The sequence below is a fragment of the Poeciliopsis prolifica genome, unplaced genomic scaffold, assembly GCF_027474105.1.
Source record: "Poeciliopsis prolifica strain line A6 unplaced genomic scaffold, Auburn_PproV2 SCAFFOLD001, whole genome shotgun sequence".
In the NCBI taxonomy this organism is placed as follows: Eukaryota; Metazoa; Chordata; class Actinopteri; order Cyprinodontiformes; family Poeciliidae; genus Poeciliopsis; species Poeciliopsis prolifica.
Genome location: NW_026562376.1, coordinates 1,654,533 through 1,667,137, shown reverse-complemented (window position 1 = coordinate 1,667,137; position 12,605 = coordinate 1,654,533). Strand labels below are relative to the sequence as shown.

At 41.7% G+C, this 12,605-nt stretch overlaps 1 protein-coding gene across 1 annotated transcript in view; it reads left to right on the top strand.

Moving 5' to 3' along the window:
* Positions 1–3,107: 3,107 nt before the first annotated feature.
* Positions 3,108–12,605, top strand: part of tmtc2b (transmembrane O-mannosyltransferase targeting cadherins 2b) — an 85,512-nt gene continuing 76,014 nt past the window's right edge. The window contains 1 exon segment of the mRNA XM_055033959.1: positions 3,108–3,225. Coding sequence (XP_054889934.1) covers positions 3,143–3,225 — 83 coding nt within the window. The 5' untranslated portion in view covers positions 3,108–3,142.

Below are 12,605 nucleotides of genomic sequence, written 5' to 3'. Positions count from 1 at the left end.
AATTGGGACAGTGTGCTGATCTTGCTAGTAAAGAATTGAGGTTTAATTATAAAACAGGAGAGCATAAAGGAAGAACTGTTCTTCTACAACTGAGTTCATGGAACCTGCCGATAAAATACAGATTCACCAACATCATATTTTTCCTCAGAGCTTCTTCCATGTATGAATAAATACAGTTAAAGTTTAACTTGTGTCACATCAAGCAGGAGCCACAAACATCTGAGATGATCTTGTTCATATTTGGTATGTTTGTGAATACACATCCTAAAGTCTTAATTTCTCATATATCTGTTTTCTGTGTTTCAGTTCTTTCTCTGGCCAGGATGTCGTTATGTTTAGATACTTGAAAATGTATTAAATGAATCATTTAAATCTAATCCAGACTGTGCAGAGAGCTGAACTTTCTTGGATCAAATGATCTCCCTCTGATATTAACTCATTGATTAAAAGTGATCAATCATCCCACCATGGAGCGAATGGGTGCATCTACCTATAATTTACATTCCTGGGTTGATTTATAATTTCCATATTTGAATCAGGTTGAATTGGCGATAAATCCCTTCAAAATCCATAAATGACCTCAAACAACAATATACTTATATTAACAGTTTAATGAAAGAATTACTTCTAAATAAAACATCTTTGTTTTAGTTGCATATTTTTAATAACTTCATATGAAGATTCTACTTGTCATTTGTCTGAACTGGATTTAGAGTCTGAATTTCCCTGCATGTTTAAACTGCAGGACAAACTGCAATCATTACTTTATTGCCTCGTTTATTGGAAAATGACGGCAACACGTGAAAGCGTCCAGCGGTTGTCATGGAAACCCCATACGACGTGATGACGTGAAGTCAACCTGCAGCTCAGTGACTCCATCAGGATTAGAGTCCGGATTAAACCCGCCATCGCTTGGTGACAGGAGGTCTGCGCATGCGCGGGAGATGTCCTGGCCACACGAGTTCAGGTCACAAATGCGTCAAAACGGCAGAAATACCAGGCGGAGGAACGGAAGTTGAGTAGGTGACTACCAAAATAAAAGAAGAAAAAGGAGCAAAACTGAAGCAAGACTTTAACTTTTCTTTTTCTTTTTTTTATCTCATGAAGCCTCCTGGTATTTTATGTTTATTTCTAATTTCTAATAAAGTTTTAAGCAAAGCATCATGCAGGAAATATAAATATATATTCACTGAAACAGTGAACTGTATTGATTTTAGTTAATCGCATGTTGTTGATCGACAGAAAAACTGCCTGGTGCGGATGGATTTTTTTATATTATAAGATCAAAATTATTACTGGCAAATTAAAATTTCAATAATAGAAAATAGTGCAAAATATTATCTTTCAATAAGCAAGTTTTTTGTTTTCTCTATAATAGCAAAGAACCATTTATTAAATTATTTCCCCTTGAGCTTTTAGAGAAACTAAATCCAATTTTAATGACTTTATTGAATCTGGATTAATACAGCAAGGATTTGTAAGAAGAGACTGACCCAAATCCTGTTGCTGAGATTCACTCACACAAACAAACAACAAACAAACAAACAAACAAACAAACAAACATGTGTCATCATGAAAATGATTCCATGCTTAGATTCTTGAGCATGGTTTTGTTTGTTTGTTTGTTTGTTTTGTGGTGCATTCACAGCAGCTCTGTTTAATCCAGTTTGTTTCAGTCGACAGTCGGTTCATTTAGGGATCTGAATGTATAATCAAACTCTGATGCGGACCAAAAAGGTTGGACTCTAGTCCTCCTGAAACCTCAGTCTGTTTGGTTGAAGAGAACTCTGGATTGGTCCTTAAGCAGGAAGTGAACCGCTTCACCACACAAGGCATTCTGGGTAAATACAAACATGAAAGTCTAGCGCTAGCGTAAGAAATGGCTCGTGGTTTATTACCAAATACAAAATGTTAAACTAACAATGGTTGAAATCTGTTGTCTCTCTAACCTTGTTTACATTTTGTGAAGCAATAGTTCGGTGTTACGTTCCCTCCAGAACCGGCTGGTATCGGTTCGTTTGCTGGTGTCGGTTCGTTTGCTGGTATCGGTTCGTTTGCTGGTATCGGTTCGTTTGCTGGTATCGGTTCGTTTGCTGGTGTCGGTTCGTTTGCTGGTATCGGTTCGTTTGCTGGTGTCGGTTCGTTTGCTGGTGTCGTTCGTTTGCTGGTATCGGTTCGTTTGCTGGTGTCGGTTCGTTTGCTGGTGTCGGTTCGTTTGCTGGTGTCGGTTCGTTTGCTGGTCCGTCCGGCTCCGCTGGCAGAGGCAGACTAACGCTTTAAAGCAGGAGTCCCCAACCTTTCTATCACCGCGGCCCGGTACCAATTAGTCTGCGGACCGGTACCGGACCGCGGCCCGGGGGTTGGGGACCACTGCTTTAAAGATCTTTCTTCCGGTTTTGGCGGGTGAAACATGTTCCGCTGCTGGAGTCTGGCTTCAAACACACCACCACCCACAGCTCTCTGCATGCTCTCTGCCGCCCCCTGCAGGCCGACCTGGACTCCAACGCATCCAGCACATCTGACTGTTTGAAAACAGCCTTAGTTGTTTTTGATGATTTTGGCCCACGTGATGTTTAACATGTTAGTTTGACTTTATTTTGAAAATGAAAACGGAAACAGCAACTTTATGACCAGCAGCTTGACCTCAGTGTAAATCACGACGTTTCTCCAGCAGCGGCGGCCGTTGCTCAGAGCATCAGAGGCTGATCCTCTCTCTCTCTCTCTCTCTCTCTCTCTCTCTCTCTCTCTCTCTCTCTCTCTCTCTCTCTCTCTCTCTCTCTCTCTCTCTCTCTCTCTCTGTGTGTGTGTGTATGTGTGAGAGTGTGTGTCGGGGAGGCGTGCAGCATGTTGTCACAGATCCACTGAACGCTGTTTTATTTTCTGCCCAACTCCCAGCAGGGTGTAGATCTCCCACCATGGGTTAGACAGAAACCAGCTCCGGATTATCCACTTTATGCACTTCATGGAGGATGAAGGGTTCGGGTTCGGGTTCGGGTGGGGGGGACAAAATGGACTTATTTTCGGAGAGACATCCTGACAAAGACGGGGACTGAACAGTGACGGGATCAGTCATTTTGCTTTGTTTCCATTTCTGCTGTTGTCTTCTGCTTGTTGATGATCGTGGACTCTGCGTGGAGCAGAGATGTTCGCTGAACTGCTGTGCGGCGGCGCGGCTCTGGTCCTGTACGTCAACACGCTGGGAGCCGATTTCTGCTACGATGACAGGTAGGCTACTGACCTCACTGAATGAAGTGCACTCCGATCCGGCGGTTCGGTTCCGGCTCGGTTCGGTTCAACCTTTCCATGAATCCGAGCAGCAGGTATCAGAGAGGAGCTGCTGAGTGATGGTTCGGGAAATCTGCCGGATTACTCACACGTGGATTCGGCTCTTCTGATTTCCTCATTCGGTTTAAATCTGCAGTGGATCTCTGTAGGATCTTTACAGGATCTCTGTAGGATCTTTGTAGGATCTCTGTAGGATCTTTACAGGATCTCTGTAGGATCTTTGTAGGATCTCTGTAGGATCTTTGTAGGATCTCTGTAGGATCTCTGTTAGGATCTTTGTAGGATCTTTGTAGGATCTCTGTAGGATCTCTGTAGGTTCTCTGTAGGATCTCTGTTGGATCTCTGTAGGATCTTTACAAGATCTCTGTAGGATCTTTGTAGGATCTCTGTAGGATCTTTACAGGATCTCTGTAGGATCTCTGTAGGATCTTTGTAGGATCTCTGTAGGATCTTTGTAGGATCTCTGTAGGATCTCTGTAGGATCTTTACAGGATCTTTGTAGGATCTCTGTAGGTTCTCTGTAGGATCTCTGTTGGATCTCTGTAGGATCTCTGTTGGATCTCTGTAGGATCTTTGTAGGATCTTAGTAGGATCTCTGTTAGGATCTCTGTAGGATCTTTACAGGATCTCGATAGGATCTTTGTAGGATCTTTGTAGGATCTCTGTTAGGATCTCTGTAGGATCTTTACAGGATCTTTGTAGGATCTTTGTAGGATCTTTGTAGGATCTCTGTAGGATCTCTGTAGGTTCTCTGTAGGATCTCTGTTGGATCTCTGTAGGATCTCTGTAGGATCTCTGTAGGATCTCTGTAGGATCTCTGTTGGATCTCTGTTGGATCTCTGTAGGATCTCTGTTATGATCTCTGTTGGATCTCTGTAGGATCTCTGTTATGATCTCTGTAGGATCTCTGTAGGATCTCTGTAGGATCTTTGTAGGATCTCTATATCCTCTTTCCTTTAAGGTTAACCCAGAAAGTTGTAAATGATCAAACACCCTTCAGTGAAGTCGAGAGTAAGAACTTCCTGGAAGTTCTTTTAGGATATTTTTGATATTGAAGTTTTTGCAGCGATATATCGAGAAACTGATCGATTAATCGGATTAATCCTCAACTTCTCGGTGGCGATATAGACTCAAAGCTTTATTACGATATTTTGTGGCAGTATTATGAAAAAGATAAAATAATTGTGGTGTAAACCTTTTTATTGTTTCTTTTTTTAGTATCTGTATGGATGTGACCACAGGACACAGCAATCATAAAAATACTGCTGTTGAAGTTTGCAATTGGAGCTGCTTATTGAAATAAAAGTATGATTTATATCACAATAACTACATTTAATCATGTCCTTCAAATGTTTATTGATCTTGTGGAAAAAACAGAGAAAATAAAACTAGTTTTTCTGACAAGATCAGTTTTATTTTGTTTTTGTTTTTCAACATTAATTTAAATTTATCAAGATAAAAAAATCAAATTTTTATCATGATTGAAGTTTTCATGCGTATCTTATCTATTGTGATTAATCATCAGAATAATGGATTATGAAGTGATGGTCTCTTGGCGTCCTGAATGCATCGTTTTCTTCCTTTGGGGTCAGAAGTGAAACTTGACTTGGACGTCTCAGTTTATCGTGTTTTAGCTTCGCAGAAGAAGCTGGAGTCTTGCAGCTGAATGAACGCGTCTCCAGCCTTTTCAGATTTAAAATGTGAAACTGGGAGCAGCTTAATGTACTAATATTATTATTCAAAACATGGAGCGTTGTCAGCCTCTCAGCTGGGACACGGGGCTCGGCTGGCTCTCACGCGGGGCTTCGCATTACTCATAGCTGGCCTTTTGATATTTGACGGCTGAATGCTTGTCACTGCCTCAGGCTCTTTATTCACCAGCCATGTAGGTCACAATCATTTTTTTTTCATACCAGCTTCTCGTCTTCACTCATCTTTTAAAGAGAAGCTTTTAATGGTTCAGCTCAGTTTTCTGCTGTGTTGAGTATTGATGTTGATCAGGGAACAAACAGTGAATTAACTCCCTCATGTCATTCTGTGTCCTTTATATCTCCACCTGCTGCTGCGGATCAAAACACTTCCTGTTCAGCTGACGGATGCTGCTTCCTTTTTCCATATTTATTTTATCTGGCTTCGTTTTATAGCAGTCATTGTTTGGTTTCTGGGATGAAGTTGTTTAATTTTCATTTTTTTAAAGTTACTGTTTTAAAACTACAGAAAGGCTCGAAGATGCCAGAGAAACTTGAGCAGGGAATGGACTTTCCTTCAGACCCTTCCTGTCTTAGCTGCACACTGCCAGTCAGCTGGATGAATGGAGGCTGACACATTTGTTTACATGAAAGATCATTTTATCTGTTTGGAAACATTTCCAGCAGTTAAAGTGGGATCTCAATCTTTACAGTTGGTTCCACAGATGAAGGAACTGATTATATTCCATTCCTGCACAAACAGCAGAGCAGCAGAAAGATAACCCTGCCCTGCCCGCTCTGTTTCTGTGTCCATAAAGCTGTAAAAAGTGGATAATTTCACAAAGCCATAGTCTTGTTTTTATGAGAAAATCTTCTCATAAAGTCATATTTTATTCGTCTTGGTGTGAGTAATTGGAGGTTCCTCATGAAGCGTGCGGACAGACAGCGTGCTTAGCCAGCCTCAGCTGACATTATTTTTCTTCTCAGGCTATCTGTCATCCAGCGTTATCCGTTTTTAACGCCACGCGTTCAGGCTTGCAATTAGCAGCCGTATGTCTCCACGGGCTGCGCTGAGGGAGAGAGGGGGGAGGCCGGGCGCAGCCGACTTTATTTATATATTTATTTAGGAGGAAAACAGTCTGGGATGCACAGACTGATCTAACTTGCTAATGTTGTCAGAGTGGAGATAAAGCTCACATGACTGGTGAAGAAGCTGGAAGACGAATGCATGACGGCAATAAATCAAACCATGAGCTTACACAAACACCCTGCAGGCATGTAGACCAGAGGTGTACATAATTTACAGGCAAAGACATCAGTCATAGATAATGTAACATTTTATGCAGAGAGAAGGAAGATCCATTGCTGATGTTTTTCCATTTTGTGCCTCTAAGCAGAATTGAATGAATCTGGTTGATAATTTAGCAGGAAATGATTCTGGCTGCTTTGTCACAGAGGAACATTGATCTCTGAGATGATTGATGATGTTTGGCTTTCTCTGGTGTTTGATTGGCTCGCAGAAGCAAGATGAAGCTGCTCTCCTATGTGCGTTCAGTGGTTTCACTTTAATCGGATTTTACAGTTAACTAGTGACCGGGCCAACCAGCAGGTCAGATTTTAACGACTAAAACAGTTTTATGAGCATGCAGTCTGCTCCAGCAGCTCGCCGCAGAAAAATGGCTTCCTGGAGGAGTGACCCGTGCTGCCATGCCAAATCGCCTCAGGGGATGCTCTTCCTCTTCCTCACTCATCAACCCAGCTTTGACACCTGCACTGGAAAAAGGAAATAATGAGTCATTTAGTTTATGTCTGTGCTGCTGTCCACTTCAGGTCTGACAGCAATGGATGGCACTGAAAAAGCCGGAGGAAAGAACATTGTGTTTACGTTTTGTGATATTCCTAAAACAAAGCTCAAAATAAACTTTTTTCTTAGTGTTTGATGCGTCAGACCAACACACAGCGATGTAATGCTGCTCAGAGTTTATGGGAAAATGGATGGAGCTAAATCTGGACAATCCTGGACAGAAACCTGTTAGAAGCTGCAGAACACCCTGAACTCACAGCCAGAGTTCCATTTAAAGCTGTCCTTGTGTTGGAATGGCCTAGTCAAAGTCCTGTGGCAAGACTTAAAAAACTACTGTTTCCAGACACACTTTGTCCTTTCCAGTGGTGGGCGCACGTCCTCTTTAGGGTGATGCGCTGTTCTGTCATTGTTCAGCGGTTTAGCATTAGCTTTACTAACTGCTGAGTTGGTAAAGCATTAGCATTAGCAGAACTAACGTTTGTGGTTAGTGCTTCATGGACTGCACAGCTAACATTTTCCAGTCATCACATATGAAACAGTTCATGGAAACGGTAAATTTGAAACCGGTAATTCGGTTTCTACGCTCGCTTGAGATGTTCTAGGATTTTTCTGAAAAAAACTCAATGTGGCAAAGTGGAAATGGAAACACATTTGCAGATCTGAAGTACTAAACTCCCATCCACTGGTGGATCTGCCGTTATGAGACACGGAGCTTGGAAACATTTCTATCCTAACCTGAAGCTCGAAGGAGAGGAATATCTCTGAGATGTGCCGTTCATGCTAGTTAGCATCTCTTTCAGTTTATTACAGAAAGACAGTTTACTTAAAGTCAGAATCTCACCTTTCATGTCGCCTGGTTGATTTGCTCCAAAATCATAGATGGGAACACGTCTATTTCACATTTTCGTTTTTGCTTCACTTTAAAGTTTGCTCATGCTGATTGGACAGAAACATGGCTTCTATGTGCAAAGCCAGTAGAAACAAACCTCCAAAACCTGCAGCTGTTTCTGCAGCAAAAGGTGGTTTTCAAATTGGCATTTTCTTTCTGTACAACTTACCTGAAGTAAAGTGTCCTGTGAGAAAATGATTAGTATTTTTGCAAGGCTCTGTAAGTTTCACCTCCACTCAGACAGACAGGGTTTATGGATTAGCCCTCCTGCAGGATGGCGACATGTTTGATGGACTGTGACCTCGTCATTACTCTGTCCTGGTGTGGTAACGTAAGACCTGGCTGGGTGAGGATGTGTGAAGGTTGCAGGTCAAAAAGAAGGACGCAGCTTCCCCGGGCGTAGCGGATGATTTATAGCCAGGAGTCAAACTGTAGATAACAGTAAAACTACTCCAACCCCTGAATTCACAGAGAGGACAGATGATGAAGGGCAGCAGAAGCAGAGTTCTGGTTTCACCTTATGCGTCTCAGATGAAGAACGGACTGTACTGTCCCAGCTGGCTCGGTATCGCCGTGTCTCTCTGTGTGGTGGTGTGGAACCAGACTCACAGCATGTTCTCTAGGTTAAGGTGGTTAGAGCTGCTTTGCTGAGAGGCCAAAGGCGGCAGCCAGCAGCCTCAGTATCTCTGGTCAAACTTCAGCGTCTGGATCCTGTAATTACCCTCCAGTCCTCAGACTGAGCCTGGCTGCCCGGTTCGGTGTATTCAGAGGCTCCACTGTCTCCTCGGGCCTCCAGCTCCCATCATCCAGTGCTTCCAGATGTTCCCGACTGGCACCAGTGTGAAGGGACTTTTTTGAAGTGGATTCAGACATAAAATGTGATGTTTGCCAGAATAGAGACATCAACGTTCCTGACAGCGTAGAAGAGAATGAGTGAAGGTAGCACTGAGAGAAAGAGGCTCATGCATAACTTATATCAGCATGGATGCAACCAGCATAAAAAAAACACAAATTATTCAGTGGATTTTTTCTACACTGATATAAATTTTTGAACAACATTCAACTCAATCTTGGCTTCATGGATGAAAAGCTTCATTTTTTTAATCCTACAGTAAGAAAGCTTTTTATTTCACCCGTGTTGAAAAATTAAGTTCTGTTGTAGGTTTAAATTAAAGGTGACATATTTAGTTTAAAATTCATATTTCTTTTACTTCCATTTGGGTTTACTGCTTCTAAAACAACCAAAGTGCTTAAAGCAACCCACCCAGTCAGTTTTTGGCATTAAGTTGATGTTTTTTAGTATCAAAAACCAGAATATATAATCACAAATTAGCAGGCTCTGCCTGTCGCCTAGCAACCCCAGTGAAGCCCAGCCTGTTCCCTAGCAACCCTAGTGAAGCCCAGCCTGTTCCCTAGCAACCCCGGTGAAGCCCAGCCTGTTCCCTAGCAACCCCAGTGAAGCCCAGCCTGTTCCCTAGCAACCCCGGTGAAGCCCAGCCTGTTCCCTAGCAACCCAGGTCTTTTCTTCAGTTGGTTTTAGCTGTATCTGCTGTACAATGGCTGCTGGAAAAGTTAAATGTTTAGTTGTTGACTTTCAAACCATGTGCTCTGTTCTGGTTGGTTGTGCAGGAGGCTCTACTGATGCTTTTTGAAGATGCACGGTTTTATAATTGTGCATCTGTTTGCAGGCATTTTCCTGTGTAAACTTTGAGTCAGGGGGCGTGGCCAACAGCAGCTAAGTTGGATTTAAAGTGACAGCTCATTCTGAAAGGAGCTCAATGTTGGCAGAATTGAGCAAACTAAAATCTCATGATCTAAGAATGATTTAGTGCAGAAAATGTAAACATGTTTTGTATCATAAACCTATCCGAATCTGTTCAAGGAACCGTAACAGGTCACGTTTAAGACGCCTACAGATGTGATGTATCAGGATGGCATGGACATCCTCTCCCTCTTCTGCCCTCACACTCAGAGGGAGGAACATGTTGGATTCTGTTCTGCAACAGATCGGCTCTGAAAGGAGGGGAGCATTAATGAGCGTCACACCAATTCACTAATACTCTAGTTTGTAAATGTACTGCAATGATTCCAATTTATAAAATAAAGCTATGAAGTTTAGTAGTAAAATCAAAACTTTGCCCCAAACTTCTCTTTTTTCCCACAATGCATTGAGGTCAAACTCACTGAAGACGAGACAAAGTCCACAAAGCCATTTTTATTTGGGGAACGTTAAGACTTGGAAACTTGGTTGAAATTTGCTTCATTTTCACCACAAATGGCAAGATCAGACATTTTAAAAGTTAACTGCTTAGCGGAGTACCACTTGTGAGGAGTTTTATTGTTTGTGAGAATCTTAATTTGCTCAGAAAAATCCCACAAAATTTATTTATGTTAACAGAAAACAGCTGACTTCTTCTTCCAGTGACCAACTCCTTAAAATGTCCCAATCACTCTTAAAGTTTCCTAATGAACTCACAGACAGCAACAGATTTCAGAAATGCTGGCCTTTGTGCTGTTTCTTCTGTGGTGAGGAAAGATGTGGAAAATGTGCAAAAGGGATTAAACTAGTGTTGGTGTTTTATTGGCTGACTCCGATGCTTGTAAAAAGTATGTAGACGTTCATTTTACAGGAATGTTTCATTCGTCCCCCCTCACAGGAAGCTTTTTCATTGTTTCATTCACTGATGAATCATCTCCTCAGGTTGCTTTGTGTTCTGGTCTGAGCTAACAGTTGATATTTATTATTTTTTTTAAAACCATGTTTTAATACACAAGTATTAAAAATTAAGATGGACCATTACACTTTGGGGCTCTGCCTGTGGGAGTGGTCTCAGCGTCACCGTCTCTGACATCGGCCTCAGGAAGATTTGTCTCTCTCATGACCTCCAGGTTTTGCATGTTTGAGGTGTTTCTTGTTCTGGGTTTTGACTAGGCCTCATTTCCCAATCCTCTGCCAGTCTTTGGTCATTTTATGCAAACATCCTCTGGTACATAAAATTCATGGTTGATTCTGCGATGTTAAGCTGCTCAGGTCCTGCTCCAGTAAAACAACCCCAAAGCATGACACCTCCACCTCCGTGCTTTAGGTATGACTTCAACATCTCTCATCATACTTCAGCTTATAGCTCATCTGTCCAAAGAACATCATTCCAGACAAACTTCAGTCTTTCTCTCTGTTTGTAGATTTTGTTTGTGACGTTTCCCTGCCTCCGTTTGCTTTGTTTGGTCCGTTTGCTCTGTCCTGTGGTGAACCATAGACCAGCCATTGAATCGGATCCCTTTGATTTTCAGTCTCTGAAGCAGCTGGAGGAATTTTTTTCAGTGCCTTTTCTCCTAGTGTTGAAGTAAAACTATTAGTTTTAGAATATATAGTTTTAAAATGCAAATAAAAAGATGTATCATTTATGTTGATGTTGCATGAAGAAAACAGAGCAGCAAAGCTTTGTTGAAACAAATAAAAGCAAAGCAGAAGAACTGAGGTTGAACTGACGGCTGTTGTGCTATCAGATATCAATATTAATGGTGAAATAAACCTATCTGAATCTGCGTTGGGTTCATGGTTCTGTGAGACCCGTGGAAAATCTCAGAGGATCAGGTGTTTCTCAATCACAGTGGAGTTAGACAAAAATATAAAGAATATGTCCAGTTGATACTCTCACTAGTTTATCCACAATAAATTCAGTCTATTTTTATATTTTACATGTTGAACATTAGAAGAAAAAGGCACAAAGTTAAACAGAGGCATCAGCTCCAGTTAAAGGTCTGTGTTTGTCTTTTAATGAGCTTTTAGATTCGATTTTAAAGTTCTTTACTGAACAAATTGACCTTTGATTTATAACTGACCAACTATACAGATCTAAAGAATAAATCTGCAGTTTTGCAGGTTCAAACAGGAGGAAATTTGATCTCAAAAAGCCTCTTAACATATTTCTGTCCAGAGATATTCTGACCAGCAACACCTGTTAATAATCACTAACAGCCAAACTGTTGTCTCCCAAACCGCCGTAATTCTGAAGTCGTTTCACACAGAACTGCTGGAAACCAGTAAGCTGCAGGCCCAGAAACCAGTAAGCTGCAGGCCCAGAAACCAGTAAGCTGCAGGCCCAGATGGCGTCTAGACTTCCCGCAGTCTAAAGGAACCGCTGAAGTCCAGTTGATCGCACTGGATCAGCTTTCCAGGGGAAATCAGATTCATTCTGGTGAATTATGATCTTAGCTGTTTTTCTTGAGGGCAACTTGATGTTCAAACAATACTGATATGAATAACTTACATTTCTCTTACGTTTTCCCCCGAACAGCCAGCTGGATTTAAAGAGGAGCGGCAAAAGTAAAGGTGGTAGATCAGCAGAGCTCGTTAACAGATGTTGTTGTGGAATAACTCCTCTGCTGCCTGGATATTGAGCTGTTACCCAGAATTCACATGGGATGATTTCCATGTTGACTCAGCCTGCTGAATGTGATGGTAACCAATCAGAAAGCAAGTTGGCAGAAACTAAAAATAACTTCTGCTGTGACTCACCAGGATGTAGGCGACATCTTGGGATCGTTTTTCTCTGTTAAATCGTCCTTAAGTTAAGACCTGGTCATTCCCGGTCAGCCATGCTTGTTTACTCTGGATTCCCGTTTGGTATCGAGGTTTTGTGAGATTTCCTGTCCAACATCTGAGTGTCGGTGAGTGAAATCGGTTTGTGTTGTTCCTGACCGGTGAATCCACACTGTTCGGTCAAACCTTCGGTTTCCTATATGGGGAGACAATTTGACTCTGAAGATACCTTTGAGTTATGGCAACTTTTAGTTTCTTTTTGGGATTAATAAAGTATTTTTTAAATTGAATCCAAACTGTTGCATCCATGGTTCTTGAACAATAACTTCCAACCAAAATTGGCATCCAAGCACACCTTTGTGATGCTATGTCATACACTTTGAACACTATTATGTC